At 50.3% G+C, this 13,591-nt stretch overlaps 7 protein-coding genes across 7 annotated transcripts; 3 read left to right on the top strand and 4 right to left on the bottom strand.

The window, feature by feature from the left end:
• Positions 1–119: 119 nt before the first annotated feature.
• On the bottom strand, positions 120–1,969 carry LCP9604111_6165 (nitrogen permease regulating protein NPR2; the record flags this gene model as incomplete). Its single annotated transcript, XM_039074056.1, has 5 exons — positions 120–151; positions 223–1,174; positions 1,247–1,383; positions 1,436–1,864; positions 1,927–1,969. 5 exons carry the CDS (start codon positions 1,967–1,969, stop codon positions 120–122), a joined length of 1,593 nt encoding a protein of 530 aa, XP_038927691.1.
• Positions 1,970–2,676: 707 nt separating this feature from the next.
• On the bottom strand, positions 2,677–2,955 carry LCP9604111_6164 (uncharacterized protein; the record flags this gene model as incomplete). The annotated part of the gene is made up of 1 exon (XM_039074055.1): positions 2,677–2,955. The coding sequence occupies one exon, from the start codon at positions 2,953–2,955 to the stop codon at positions 2,677–2,679; it is 279 nt and encodes a 92-aa protein (XP_038927690.1).
• A 519-nt stretch (positions 2,956–3,474) lies between these two features.
• LCP9604111_6163 (uncharacterized protein) lies at positions 3,475–4,368 on the bottom strand (the record flags this gene model as incomplete). The annotated part of the gene is made up of 1 exon (XM_039074054.1): positions 3,475–4,368. One exon carries the CDS (start codon positions 4,366–4,368, stop codon positions 3,475–3,477), a length of 894 nt encoding a protein of 297 aa, XP_038927689.1.
• An 803-nt stretch (positions 4,369–5,171) lies between these two features.
• Positions 5,172–7,702, top strand: LCP9604111_6162 (uncharacterized protein; the record flags this gene model as incomplete). The annotated part of the gene is made up of 8 exons (XM_039074053.1): positions 5,172–5,199; positions 5,247–5,264; positions 5,313–5,446; positions 5,495–5,593; positions 5,648–5,801; positions 5,853–6,121; positions 6,170–6,730; positions 6,779–7,702. 8 exons carry the CDS (start codon positions 5,172–5,174, stop codon positions 7,700–7,702), a joined length of 2,187 nt encoding a protein of 728 aa, XP_038927688.1.
• Positions 7,703–8,537: 835 nt separating this feature from the next.
• LCP9604111_6161 (uncharacterized protein) lies at positions 8,538–8,957 on the top strand (the record flags this gene model as incomplete). The annotated part of the gene is made up of 1 exon (XM_039074052.1): positions 8,538–8,957. One exon carries the CDS (start codon positions 8,538–8,540, stop codon positions 8,955–8,957), a length of 420 nt encoding a protein of 139 aa, XP_038927687.1.
• Positions 8,958–9,145: 188 nt separating this feature from the next.
• On the top strand, positions 9,146–9,994 carry LCP9604111_6160 (uncharacterized protein; the record flags this gene model as incomplete). The annotated part of the gene is made up of 2 exons (XM_039074051.1): positions 9,146–9,472; positions 9,530–9,994. 2 exons carry the CDS (start codon positions 9,146–9,148, stop codon positions 9,992–9,994), a joined length of 792 nt encoding a protein of 263 aa, XP_038927686.1.
• A 226-nt stretch (positions 9,995–10,220) lies between these two features.
• LCP9604111_6159 (urease Ure) lies at positions 10,221–13,018 on the bottom strand (the record flags this gene model as incomplete). Its single annotated transcript, XM_039074049.1, has 5 exons — positions 10,221–12,218; positions 12,311–12,688; positions 12,781–12,807; positions 12,860–12,946; positions 12,998–13,018. 5 exons carry the CDS (start codon positions 13,016–13,018, stop codon positions 10,221–10,223), a joined length of 2,511 nt encoding a protein of 836 aa, XP_038927685.1.
• Between the last annotated feature and the right edge of the window lie 573 nt (positions 13,019–13,591).

Here is a 13,591-nt window from a genome sequence, read left to right as displayed (position 1 = left end):
GGTTCCCAATCTTCAAGTCTCCAGCGGTACCTTGGGAACCATATAAACGCAAAAGTAGGGTATCAATCAATTCCGACCATATAAAAAAACCTCCCAAAAAAAAAACTCCCCCAACTCATCTATGAAGAATCAATACCTCCCAGGGATACCTCTTCAATCTAGCCGTCAGCTCCCTCTCACTCATCTCCAACTCCGTACAAATCTGATCAAAGCAATGCGTACCATCAAGATACTTCCCAAGAGCCTCATCCCCGACAACCTCATCCTCCTCGTCCCAAAACGCCGACGGCGCCCCCGCACTCCCATTCGCATTCCGACCCCCACTCACCACCGACCCAGCCCGCTCACGACTAGACTCCCTCCTCGCAGCCGTCGAGATAGACGCGTCCTCCGACACACTAGAGATCGCATAGGGTGTATTGGTGCCGGTATTGACGCGCGACGACAGAGCCGTTGGCGTGAACGAGGACGCACGCGGCGGGGGGGCAGGCTGACTCGTTGCACAGGCATATTTGTGCACGCGGTACAGGAAGCCCTTTATCACGCCGAAAGTGATGAAGCGACGGATGTCAATGTTGGCTAGCGAGCGACTGTGCGTTGCGTACCATTGCTTGACGCTCTGGCCTTGTTTTAGGCTTGCGTATAGCTCGACCAGCGCGGCGCCGTCAACGATCGCTGGTTTGTGGAGCGTGTTTGGGGGTGTTTTTGGGGAGGTGGAGGTGGAAGAGTTTTCTTCGGCGCCTAGGAGGGGCCAGATTTCTTCGGCGTCGAAGCGGGATTCTTCCCGTGTGAGGCTAGGTGTTGGGTCGGTAAGGGAGCTGGAGAGCTGAGCTGTTTCGGAGCTGTCGTTTAAGCTGCCATTTGTGCTGCCGTTGGCGCTTGGGCTGGGGATAAGGCTGGGGGGTGGAGGGGAGGAGGGTCCGGTTGCTGGGTGTGGTGCGAAGCGGAGGTTTACGTAGCGGGCACATTCTAGTTGCATTGCTTCGTCGGAGCCTATTGTTGCGGTAAACTGGGCGGTTGGGGCGTAGATGGCGGAGAAGGAGAAGATGTCGAGGATGAATAGACAGCCATAGTAGAGGAGATGTCGGAGGGCGCGGCAGGTGAGGGAGAAGTCTGTGTCTGCTAGTACGGAGATGATGCGGACGCTGTTGACGCCGTTGATATGTGGTACAATCTGCCGGGGTTCAGCTGCTGTCTTCCTAGCCATATGGGGGTGGGGGGGGTCTCATTGTCATCTTTCACATACCCTTTGCATGGTCAAATCCCAGTTCTCATCCATGAAAGCCTGGTATCGCAACGTGAAGAGCGGCACTTGCCAGGCCTTGACGGCTGGGGGAGAAGGGTATATCGGGAAAAGCTTGATATTCAGAGTGTTTAAATCGTCTGGGTAGAATAATTAGCAGCGGAATCACGCTAAACAGGTTCATGGACATACCAATGGGAATCATGCACTCGCAATAGTTGTTCAAGTCCTCCATCAACATCTCACAGAGACTATACACCTTCCCTTCACCACTCTTCGAGAAATCACGGGACAAGAAACCATTCTGCTCTTCTAGGCCATGCATTAGATCTGCTAGTTTCTGCACCACGCTCTTATACGTGCTAAAGTCGTCCTCCTCTGCGAGGACTATGCAGAAGTTGAAGATGAACTCATTCCGGTCATACCGCACAGACTTCATGCATATTGGGTATCCCAGGATACGATATCCGTTTGTGCAGACTTGCAAAAGGTTCCCACAGAGCTCCTGGCGGGGGATCACGAAGAAGGAGACATCGGAGAAAGTGAGGAAGGGTGGTTGTGAGGGCGCGGTTGGGGAGGGCACGATAGCTCCGTCGGGGACTTGATGGACGACTTTGGGCCCTGCATAACATCAGTCAGTATGTAACGAATTCAAGGTTCATCATGGTATTGAAGGTCCTTACCCTCTATCGTGTCAAATTTACTATAGAAGATTGCCTTGATCATCGTGGCTGTGTTGTAGGGTTGATATGAATGTGTAAAGCTAAGCAGGGTGTGAATCAGCGCAGGCTATTGGCCAAATTCAATCAAACACAAAGCTGAAATGAGATTCATGTTCATGTTCATGGCATGGAGATCAGTTGCGGAGCGGACCTCGGAGCGGAGAGCTTATCGAAGTCAATGTCTCTCAGACTATTCCAAATTAGGCTAGACTGTGTACGGTTAAAGCTCAGATCATGTGATACATAGTTTCTAGCTATCCCCGCACTTTGTCTACCAACTCACTCCATGTTGTACGTCTTGCTTTTCCTTATTCAAAGATATTCTTTTCTACACACATCTCACAGGAGCTCCTAATCTGTAAACATCCCTAGTCTTCCCTCAAACAATGGCTACAAAATAAGGTTGACCAACTTAGCCGCAAGCCAACAAGAAAGGAAATCAACATCCTTCCCTTCTAGCTCTGAATCGAAGAGACGATGTCTTCCACTACCACAGAAGATCGGAAATGCGATACACCCACATCTGGTGGTCTTGACGATGAATCCATAGGCTCCCTTATGGAGTATATCGAAGCCCGCTCTAGGCATTGTCCTTGGAAAGGCAGATCATTCATCATCCGCTGCCCTTTGACAGGCCTTGCTATTGGGCTTCAGAGAGGCATTTTACGCCTTGTCCCTGAAGACAGTGAGTACGTGGGTGGTATCCACTGGTCATGCGTCGAATCCGACGAGAGATTGTTGGGGTTTCAAAACGTGGTTTCCGGCACCTTTCTCGGGCGTAACAACAAGGGTGAATTTATCGCGGAGGCTAAGTTGCACCGGGACTACGAATCGTTTTGTGTGCGACAACATCCGAATGGCGGCTATGTCCTCCTCGTAAATCGGGGCAGTGGATTCTTGCCGATGCGGAGAGACGGCGTAAAGCTCGTGGTCGGCACTAACAAAGATGAGGGCATAGCATGGGATTTTTCTCGTGTCGGACAGGACCATGATATTTGATTCCACTCTTTTTTCTATCCCCAAAAACTAGCTTTTTTGAATAATGTTCAATACCAAGGCAGATTCAGTCTGCAGATCGAGCTGTACGCTACTCATATATTGGACAAGCATGGGAATGATATTCGTAAATATATTTCTGAGTAAGTTAGAATAATTTTTGCTGTTTGCTGAAAATCCCCCGATTAACACGTTGAATATGAATATCCCCGGCGCAGCAAATAATGAAAAAGTTAACGAGTCAAACAACAAAGCATGATGAGGAGTAGGAACATGAGGGTATTAATGAAAATGAGACAGGAGACAATGAAATCTATGCGTATGCGTATGCAAAAGAATCTTCTGGGGGTGTCGTAAGGATATAGATAAAGAAAAGCAAAGGGAACCCCGAGAAGAAGGAGCCAGTCCACTTCAGACAATGCGAGAGAGGTAAGATGCGCCGTAAAAATGCAAAACACGAATCAGAACAGGGCTCTATCCAAAGGGTCTGATGGTCGAGTAAATATTATGCAGTCATTGAGCCGTGCCGGAGGCATGGTTGGATGTAGATGGAAGTGCAGTGTTTGTTGCGATAATGCTGTCTGGCACTGTGAACAAGGCCGCCCTTGTCACCACACGAGCCGCACCGCGACCGCGTGGGATTCGGACATTGTCGGCGACAAGAGTCAAGGGCTGGTTCGCGCGAATAGCATGCACCATCTCACCGAAACTGCCACGTTCTCCAGCCTCCTTCAGCCATTGTTCCCAGTCTTCATCCAGCGGCACATCAGTGCCTTGGTCGCGAGCGGCCATCGCAGCAAGGATTCGGTTGTTGAGGGCTACGCCACAACTTTCCATTTCCTCGTCGCTTAGTTCCTCTTCGATTTCGTGCTCCTCGGCGGACCGGTAACTGGAGGCTCGGGAATCGATCGCACGGACCGTGTCATTGCTTTGAGTCTCGATGATCTGGTCATCTTCCTCTTCTGTCCCGCAGAAGTCGCAGTCAATGAAGTGGATCTCGATTGACGGGGCGGGTTGAGGAGATGCCGGTCGGACCGAGTGGGCTGTAGTGTCCTGTACAGTGATGCCTTCTTCTGCCTCGTACCGCTGACGCGCGGACTTGGTCCCTTCCCATCGACACAGATTGGAGATCTCCTCCTCTGTCAGACCAAGTTGGTCAAAAGTTTGAAATAGCTTTCGGTGCCAAGGGAAACGACCCAGTCGCATGCGATGCGGTCCATACGAGTAGTCCAGCCCCGGGTATTGTGCTTCGATGCAGTCTAGCGAGCCGTAGAAGAGGGATGTTTCGACACGTACTTCTGGGACGAGGTTTCGGGTAATGTGAGCACCAAACGACCCTGGGTCGTTTGGACGAGGTCGTGGAAACGTGGCGTTATACACGATTTGACCCACGGACGGTTTACGCATGGTGAAGGTCGGATGTGGAGGGAGTTAAGAGGTAAAGGAGCAAATTAAAAGAGGCGAGGTCGTCCTAGGCACCCTGGAATGTGATGATTCGGGATATCCAGCCCTGAAGGGTCCCCCCTTGCCCTTTGTCAAATTCCCGGACGTTTGGACGTGGATGTTTTGGGGGTGAGGAGAGCTTCAGTTGGCAGTGGGGGGTAACAACGCTAGAGACGGCGCGGATAGTAAATTCTTGAGAATACAACAGAAATGCTTCTTCAACCTGGATTTCCCGTAATGCAAGTCACTGGATATAATAATTAAGAAGAGAAGAGAAATCTCGATCAGGTGCCCCAGCTGACGTTTCGGCTCTTTGACCCTTGGGGGAATTGAAGGTCTCACAGGCGTACCATTGATAGTCAATTGCAGAAGAAGGTGGAAAATAGAAACTGGAAAGAAACAGAAAGAAAATAGAATAGTTTGGGAAGAGACAACAGGTCTTGGGCTTTATAACTAAGATTCCCAAGTGTGCGTTGGCATGGCATGGCCACGATGCACGGCCAGCTGTTAAGGCGTAGAACACATTCCTTCTGGACTTGGACTTGAACTTCGCATATTTAACTATGCAATATATTCCATCGAATCATAATGCTCTGAATTAGTTTTATTATACAAAGATTGGACATATTTGGATTTGTTTTATGACCCTTTCGGTTCTATGTTCACATCACGTGCAAGCAACAGGTTTAGCATTCTAGCAGTCTAGCACATCTTCACCTGGGCAACCTTGGACATGCAATCTGACCTCAGCTTCTGAATGTGTTGCCATGTCGACCTTCAATGGCATCGTAGAAGGTGAGACCGGCACTTCCACGTCACTGCCCACGCTAATCATCCGACAGAGTTTCCGGATATTCGCAGTGAGCTTCACCTATGAAATCAGCCAAACTTACGGCTAAGAAAAGCAGTTGACTATTTTCGGAAATGCCCAGAGCGGCCGGCACCACTAGCTTGCTTCCTCAGCCATGTGCATAGCGATCATTTACAGGGCCTCGAGTCCTTTCGGGCACCGTTTATCTACTGCTCGCCAGCCACGCGAGAGGCACGCTCCTGTGTATCCTATTAAATTCTTTAAACTGACCATGCGCAGCTACTCCTCCGAATTGAAAAGTATCCCCATCGGATGAACTTTAATAAAGGCATCTTGGAGTCACGCCGACTGCACTATAAGCATCTCGCAAAGCTTCTGGTTAGTATAGTTCTACACTTTGACTAGAGTTGACCAGGTGCTCATCCCGCACAGCGCCCAATTCCACTGAATACCCCAACAGAAATTGAACTCACTCCTCGACGTCATATCAGAGTGACGTTGTTTGATGCCAACCATTGCACTGGGGCTGTGATGTTTCTAATTCAAGGGGACGAGAAGGCAATCATTTACACAGGTGACATCCGAGGTGAGTCAATGATGTCTCATCTTGGTTGAACTACTAGCTGATTATCTTCAGCCGAGACATGGTGGGTGAGCAGCCTAGTCCGCCACCCGGTCTTGATACCGTATACTCTGGGCCAGAAACGGCTGGATAACCTGTATCTGGACTCTACATTTGCAAGCAAGACAAACCCATTCCTGGAGTTCCCTTCCAAGGCCGAGGGACTGTCTGAGCTGCTGCAAAAAGTCCAGGCTTATCCTGATGATACAGTCTTCTACTTCCGTGCGTGGACATTCGGTTACGAGGATGTTTGGATGGCGCTCTCAGCTGCGCTGAACACGAAGGTGATTGATACCACGCCGCTCAAACATAGCATTCGCTAATTAGCGTAGATCCATGTGGATCGTTACCAGATGGGACTTTATCGGTCTCTAGTCCAGACTCCAGGCAATAGGGGGGTTGGTGAAGTCCCTGCTCTCTGTGGCTTCGAGCTAGGAAACAGAGCTGTAACAGGCTGCCTAAGCAACGACGAATCGAGTCGAATCCACAGTTGCGAGCCTGGGGTCTCATGTTTGGCAGCTCGCGGCACTAACACGGTCTACATTGTGCCCATTGTGAATCGCACAACCGGCGGTGCGGAAATCCCTGAGGTCGGTGCGGGTGGTGGTATTGGGGATTTGTATCAAACTCATGAACTCGAGCTGCCAGATGAATCTACATTGGCCGAGTTAGAGAAGCTGTGTCTCAAACACGTCCAGGACAAAAAAGCCCTTTCTCAGATCCGAGGTGCCCTTATGGATGCTTTCCAGTCGAGAAAGAAGGCGCTCTCGCTTGATACATATGGCGTGAAGGAGGAAGGTGAAATCTCATTGAAGAATCTGGTGACCGCTCTAAGCCATGGTCCATCTGATACATCTAGCCGGTCGTCCCAGACAGACCTGCCCAACACGATAGTAAGTGGCACTACTGTTTTCTTCGATAATCCTCTAATGCCATTATAGCGGTTCCCATATTCACGACACTCTTCCTACTCCGAACTGTGTGAGCTCGTAGCTGCCTTCCGGCCCAAGGACATTCATCCATGCACCGTGGATCCAACGACCTGGAACGAAGACATCTCCATCAGACGCCTGTTTGGCCACCTCTGCTCAGGAACCGATTTTTCACACGACAATTACATGCAGCAAATTGTAGCTAATCATGTTGATGGCGAGGGAGATTTGCGCGCAAGAAAAAGGGCCCGGTACGACATGGACCTCTCTACACAGTCCACACAAGAATCCAGTAGTGGAATTGAAGATTTGAGCCTTGGTATCGCCGATGCAAGCCGTCATCCTGATCAGAAGCAGGACTCTCTACATCGTTTGAGTCAATTCGAAGAGGCGGCCAGAGTTAAACGCAACGAAATCCGTCAAGCACACCGATATCTCCAAGAGCATGCAGAGCCTAGACTGTTTCAAGTCAATCCTCTCCCGTCTACATGGCCGACAGGAAAGGAAGACAGGTTTGATCCGGCCAGTGATGAGGGAAGTGAAGAAGAGGATACGCTCATACCTGACCAGCCATATTTAGAACCTTCGGCTAGAGGGCTCCGACACAGGTCCGAACCAAGCACATCTACAGGGATCATTGACCTAACTGGCGACGGTACTTCATCTCCTCATCCAATCAACCAAAAAACAGACAGTCAACACACAGACATACTTGCTCTCTCCATCTCCGAGTCAGCGTTTGACTCTCCGGACCAAAATTCCGTTGGAAATAGGCTACGGGACCCAGCGCGAGGAGAAGAAAATCTGAATCGATCACGCCATGCGCGTGTTGCTGCTTATCTAGCTGCGCGCGAAGGTACTTTCTCAGCTTGGACGAATATATCAATTCTTTCGGCGGGTGATCATCATGGTGAGGAGGAGATTGAGCTATAGGCTTGATAATCTATTCATATTGGTAGGCGGATGGATCTTTGTCCTTTTGTTTTTTCTATCTTCTTCAATTTACTGTATATGATACCCCTCTGAGTTTTTTTTTTTCTCGATCTTGCCATCTGGTATTTCGCCAATGGCAGGAACGATGCCATCGTGGGTTTCTGTTCCTTTCATAGAATTGCCTAGATGGATCACTGACTTGCAAAAGTATTTTCGTGCTCCAGATTAGTACATCACTTACTCTGCACTGTTACCCTTAAACATCAGCTTTGTGGGCCTATAAACAGCAAGGTTGGTCCACCAATAAAAGACCCTACATTGTCGAGACAAACCCTAAAAACCTGGCGCGAGTAAAGCATCAATATCATAATTTTCTTGATGATTCCACTATAGAGAACAAAGAACTGAACAATGGCCATACGAATCTAATATTATAACAAAGCCTTGGTCTACCCTGCAACTACCTTCCCCTTCCCTTGTATACTAATTTCTTTCAACATCATGACTACTTACATATCTGAGGACAAAGAGAACAAAGTTCCTCAACAACAAGTCATATGCCTTTCATTCCTTTCTTCTTGATGAAGGCCTTGTCTACAGTCTAGTCAAGCCAGTGAGATGCAAATGCATAAATAGGCCCTTATTCCTTGACATTTCGAGGAATCATCCGCCTCACAGTTCTTTCTCCATCAGTACAACCAGTTCAGTCTACTCTACTCTCAGCTTTACACTTAATCCACTAGCCCTAAGCAGGTAAGTGATATATCCCATTCATCTATTCATCTCTCCCTTTCTATATCACCAGAGGACATCAGCCCCTCCCCGTTCATCCACAATGCCTGAGTCTATCGGTACTAGACTTTTCCGTGGTACTCGGGCTATTTTCAAGTACCGGAAGGAGCGCGGTATTCTAGTAAACAACATCCGTTCCTATATCGCCACTTTACGCCAGATGCCCGAGGGCAACTACCTCATTGAGGTCGCCCTCAACATCCAGTCCCTGAAGGTTCAGGCTGACAAGGTGAAGTGGGCTTCCCAAGCCCTCGCTGTTGATGCCGCGGACATGAAATATGTCACCTCCCAGGGAATCGCCCACTTCACCTGCACCATTCCCCAGATCTGTGACATGGTCGGCCGTGATACCCTCCAGATGGCCAAGATCCTCCATGACCACATCCACCGTCCCATTATCAACACCGAGCACGAGATCGCACTCCATCTGGAACATGCACTGGCTAACCTGGGCTACATCTAGATCCTCATTTCCACCCCGTCGAGTTGCGGACTCACACCAGTATCAGCATTAGTATCAGCATCGGCGTAGCTATAGCTGTAGCAGTATCTCAGCTCCAGACCCAGGTACGTTCCAATACATTCATTCACATTAACATTTCCATTTCCATCTAGATCTATAGCCCCCACAATCCCCTCATTCACATCACCATGGCGCATATAAACCAAGCCCGCGTCTCCGCCTTCCGCAAGGCGCGCGACAACCTCGTGACCCTCCTAGAGCAGCAATCGACCTTCCTACGCCACGACATCGACAGCCGTGCGTATGTGATCCCCAACCTCCGCCTCCAGCTCATCCAGCATATCGACATCGTCGCCTCTCTTTCGAGGAAGATGGCCGTCGAGAGCCGTCACCATCCCTACGTCCTAGTACAACAGAGTGGCTTCTACGAGACGGTCGTTCCTATGCACTGCGCCGCGATCAAGGGCCAGTGTGCCTATCTTGCGGATCGGCTGCGCGATAACCTTTGCACTGACGTTCCTATTGCTGTGGCGAGACTGATTGATCAGATTGTGGCTAACTTGTGCTTTTAGATAGGTTCTGGAATTGGATTATCACTTACTACTGGTTTGTTTCTCGTATATTCGACCTACCGTCTCTCCTACGACGCTATGGCTATTATGCCTCCCCGACCTGGCCCTGTGTCGGCTTTTAAACGTGAGCGCGCGACGTTTGTCTCCGGTTTAGGGATGCAGGCGAGGGTGCTGAGAGCGGACCCCCAGGCTTATGAGGATGTTTCTGAGAGTCTACGTGAGCTTGTTACTAGTGTTCATCGGATCAAGGATACCTCTATGGCTATGGCTGTTGATGCTCGTGGCAACGCTTATGTCCTGGCGAAACCGTACGGGTTCTATAGCCATAATGTGCCGTTCATGTGCAATGATCTTATTGCTAGTTTGTTGCACTGGGCGGATATTCTTGTTAATACTGATGGGCGCAGGACGGATAGGATTGTTGTTGATTCTATTGAGGGGACCTTGGCTTCTTTAGGGTTTTGAGGAGAGAAAAGGAGAAAAAGATAGCTCGCTTGATCCATGATTGTTTCCTTATTGACTTACGTGCCGTTTGAGAAAAGTAAAAGTAAAAGAAAATCGCTTCGTTAGAATATAGAAATCCATATCGTGCAAAATGTCCAACTCAGAAGAGTAACGAGGTATAAAGAAGCTGTAAAGACCAAAGGGAAAAGCTAAAAGCATGCAAAACAGAAAGAAGCCACCAAGATCCTCAGAAGATATAATACGCCTGTGTCAAGGGCAACTCCGAAGCCGGCTCTGCATCGCAAAGCATCCCATCTGCCTCAACAGTATAACTCTCCGGATCAACCTTCATCTTCGGCATAGCATCATTAAACTTCATATCCTTCTTCCCAACAGAACGACAATTCCTCACAGCCTCAATGCGCTTCTTCAATCCGTACGTCTGTACAATCCCCGCATCGATAGAAGCCTGCGAAACAAACATAATAGACGTAGCCGGGACGCGCGCACCAAACATCGGCCGTATAATCATCGGCTCGACAGTTGGGATCGACGCATTCGGATCTCCCATCTCGGCAGTAACAATCATCCCGCTCTTCAGAACAGATGTAGGCTTCGTGCCGAATGTCGCCGACTTCCACATTACCAGATCGGCTACCTTGCCGACCTCTACGGACCCGACTAGATGCGACATCCCCTGCGCGAGAGCAGGGTTGATCGTGTACTTACTGATGTACCGCTTCACGCGGAAATTGTCCGCGCCGCTGTCGGCGTCGCTTCCGAGCGGGCCGCGCTGTGTCTTGTTCTTGTGCGCTGTGTGCCAGGTGCGGAGGATTACTTCGCCGCAGCGGCCCATTGCTTGGGAGTCAGAGGACATCATACTGATCGCGCCGAGGTCTTGGAGGACGTCTTCGGCGGCGATGGTCTCTGCGCGGATGCGGCTTTCGGCGAAAGCCACGTCCTCGGGGATGTTCTTCGATAAGTGGTGGCAGACCATTAACATGTCGAGGTGTTCGTCGAGGGTGTTGAGGGTGAAGGGGCGGGTAGGGTTTGTGCTGCTAGGGAGGACATTAGGGTGTTCGACGACAGAGATGATGTCTGGGGCGTGGCCGCCGCCTGCGCCTTCGGTGTGGTAGGTATGGATTGTGCGGCCTTTGAAGGCTTCGATGGTCTGCTCGACGAAGCCGGATTCGTTCAGTGTGTCCGTGTGTATCATGCACTGCACATCGTACTTGTCGCAGACTTCGAGGCAGTTGTCGATTGCTGCTGGGGTGGAGCCCCAATCTTCGTGAAGCTTGAGGCCTGCTGCGCCTGCTAGGATCTGCTCTTCGATGCTCTTCTTTCCGCAGTCGTTGCCCTTTCCGGTGATGCCGATGTTGATCGGCAGGCTATCGCATGCTTGCATCATCTGGCGCAGGTGATTCGGTCCCGGTGTACATGTCGTCGCGTTTGATCCAGTGCTAGGGCCAGTGCCGCCACCGAGGAAAGTGGTGATTCCCGATGCTAGGGCTTCATCCACCTGCTGCGGGCAGATCAAGTGGATGTGCGTGTCGATACCACCAGCGGTAACAATCTTGTTCTCTCCAGCAATGACATCCGTAGATGAACCCACCACCAGATCCGGATGCACGCCGTCCATGACATCCGGGTTCCCAGCCTTACCAATACCAGCAATAAGCCCATCCTTGATACCGATATCAGCCTTGTAGATACCAGTCCAATCGATAATCAACGCATTCGTAATAACGGTATCAACACACTCGGTATGAGACCGACCAGATGCCTGGCCCATCCCCTCGCGCAGCGTCTTGCCCCCACCAAAAGAACACTCATCCCCATAAGTCGTCATGTCCTTCTCAACCTTAATCCACAAATCCGTCAACCCAAGCCGCACCAGATCCCCCGTCGTAGGACCAAACATGCGCGAGTACGCCTCGCGCTCCATCGAGAATCCAGCAACAAGTGCGCTATCCGCCTGCGGCTCTGGCACATGCGCAAACCCAGCTATCTGCAGCTTGGTTATAATCTCGTCGGCACGACTCATATCCACCGGCCCATTCGCCAGCCAATTTCCACCGCGGATAACGCGATTCCCACCGATCTCGACAAGCGTAACCGTCTTCGTATCACCGGGCTCGAATCTGATCGATGTGCCCGCAGGGATGTCCAGTCGGAAACCGTACGACTGCAAGCGGTCGAAGTGCAGCTGCGGGTTCGTCTCGATGAAATGGTAATGGGATCCGACCTGGCAATCAACACTGTAATTAGCATCACTTGCTTCTCTCCGCTTTTCTTTTTTTGCCTTTGCGCCGTGTAAATTGAATGAAATGTACACACCTGAATCGGCCGATCCCCTTTGCTCATAACCTTAAGCCTAATACGCCTCTTCCCAGCACTCAACTGCACGCGCGCATGCTTAACAGGAATCACCGCGCCGGGCATCTTCTCAGGCATGAAATCCTCCGGGTCCGGGTCGGGGAATGCCTCGGGCGCGGGGACGGGCAAGAAACTGCCATACAGGGCGCGCTCGAGGTCGCCCTCGTCGCTACTGATCGGGTGGTGCACGGTTACCAGGTAGGTACCGGAGGTGAAAGTTCCCTCGACTTGGAGCTCGACGAGGGTTGCCAGTACGGAGGGGAGGACGTGGCGGCGGCCGAGCATTGTTTTGCCGATGGACATCAGATCGGCGACGGAGTACTGGCCATCGCGGATTAACTGCGGGGGTTTGAGTTAGTTTGCGCATTGAATTAATTGGAGATATAGTATGTCCTGATATCATTGTAGGGGATTGGATGCGTTTGTCGTACCTCGTGTAGCACTGAGGCTATCAGGGCCTGTTGGGGGATATTAGTGGTCGTGTCCTACACCTCTTGAAGATACACATACCACAGCTTCTGCATGGTTGAGCCGCACTCCACGTGCTAAACGACGCTGTGCCAAGAAGCCTAGGTGGGCGATGGTAAGCTTGTCAAGCTACAGGGGTGTTAGTTGTTTGTCTCTCGGGGGAATGTATGTGCGACTTGCCTCCTTCGGAATAAGCTGCATAGTGCATGTGGAACCTGAACCTGGCAGTTCTTGGCGTGCAGGATAACTGAATTTTCAGGCTGTTTGAGCAAGTTTGAAACCTCAAGAGTTAGTGAAGGTGTAGAAGATGCAGTTCAAGGAGATCTAAGTAGGAAAGGCAAAAAAGCGAGGAATGTGGGGATGCGGTACATTTCAAATGGCGTCCAGGGCTTTCTTCTCTGATAAGGCCATCGCCCATGATAAGTGACCGTGGAGGCCGATTGGGCCGGGGAACGGAGGTTAGCGACATTAGTCAAGGCTTTGCTAAATTGATAGTTAACTAATCAACTACATACATGTAATTAATGCACTGGGACTTAGTTGGAGTTAGTGAGATCTAGTCTGTTTTTTCTTTTATCTGGCTTTGTATGTCCACGGGTTACTATTTAGCCCTGACCTACCATAGATACTAGAACTCATGGGGATATCTAGAAACCACGTCCTATGATCAGTCCATTTCACTCGTTCAGGCTAAATAGGTACAGTTTTTCTCCAAACGCCGCTGAAAAAGGCAAACCGAGGGGTTACACATCCAATCCAACAGACCGATACCCA

This window comes from Penicillium roqueforti, assembly GCF_015533775.1.
Source record: "Penicillium roqueforti strain LCP96 04111 chromosome Unknown scaffold_16, whole genome shotgun sequence".
Lineage (NCBI taxonomy): Eukaryota > Fungi > Ascomycota > Eurotiomycetes > Eurotiales > Aspergillaceae > Penicillium > Penicillium roqueforti.
Note: the sequence above shows the minus strand (reverse complement) of the source record. Positions and strands in the feature narration are given on the sequence as shown.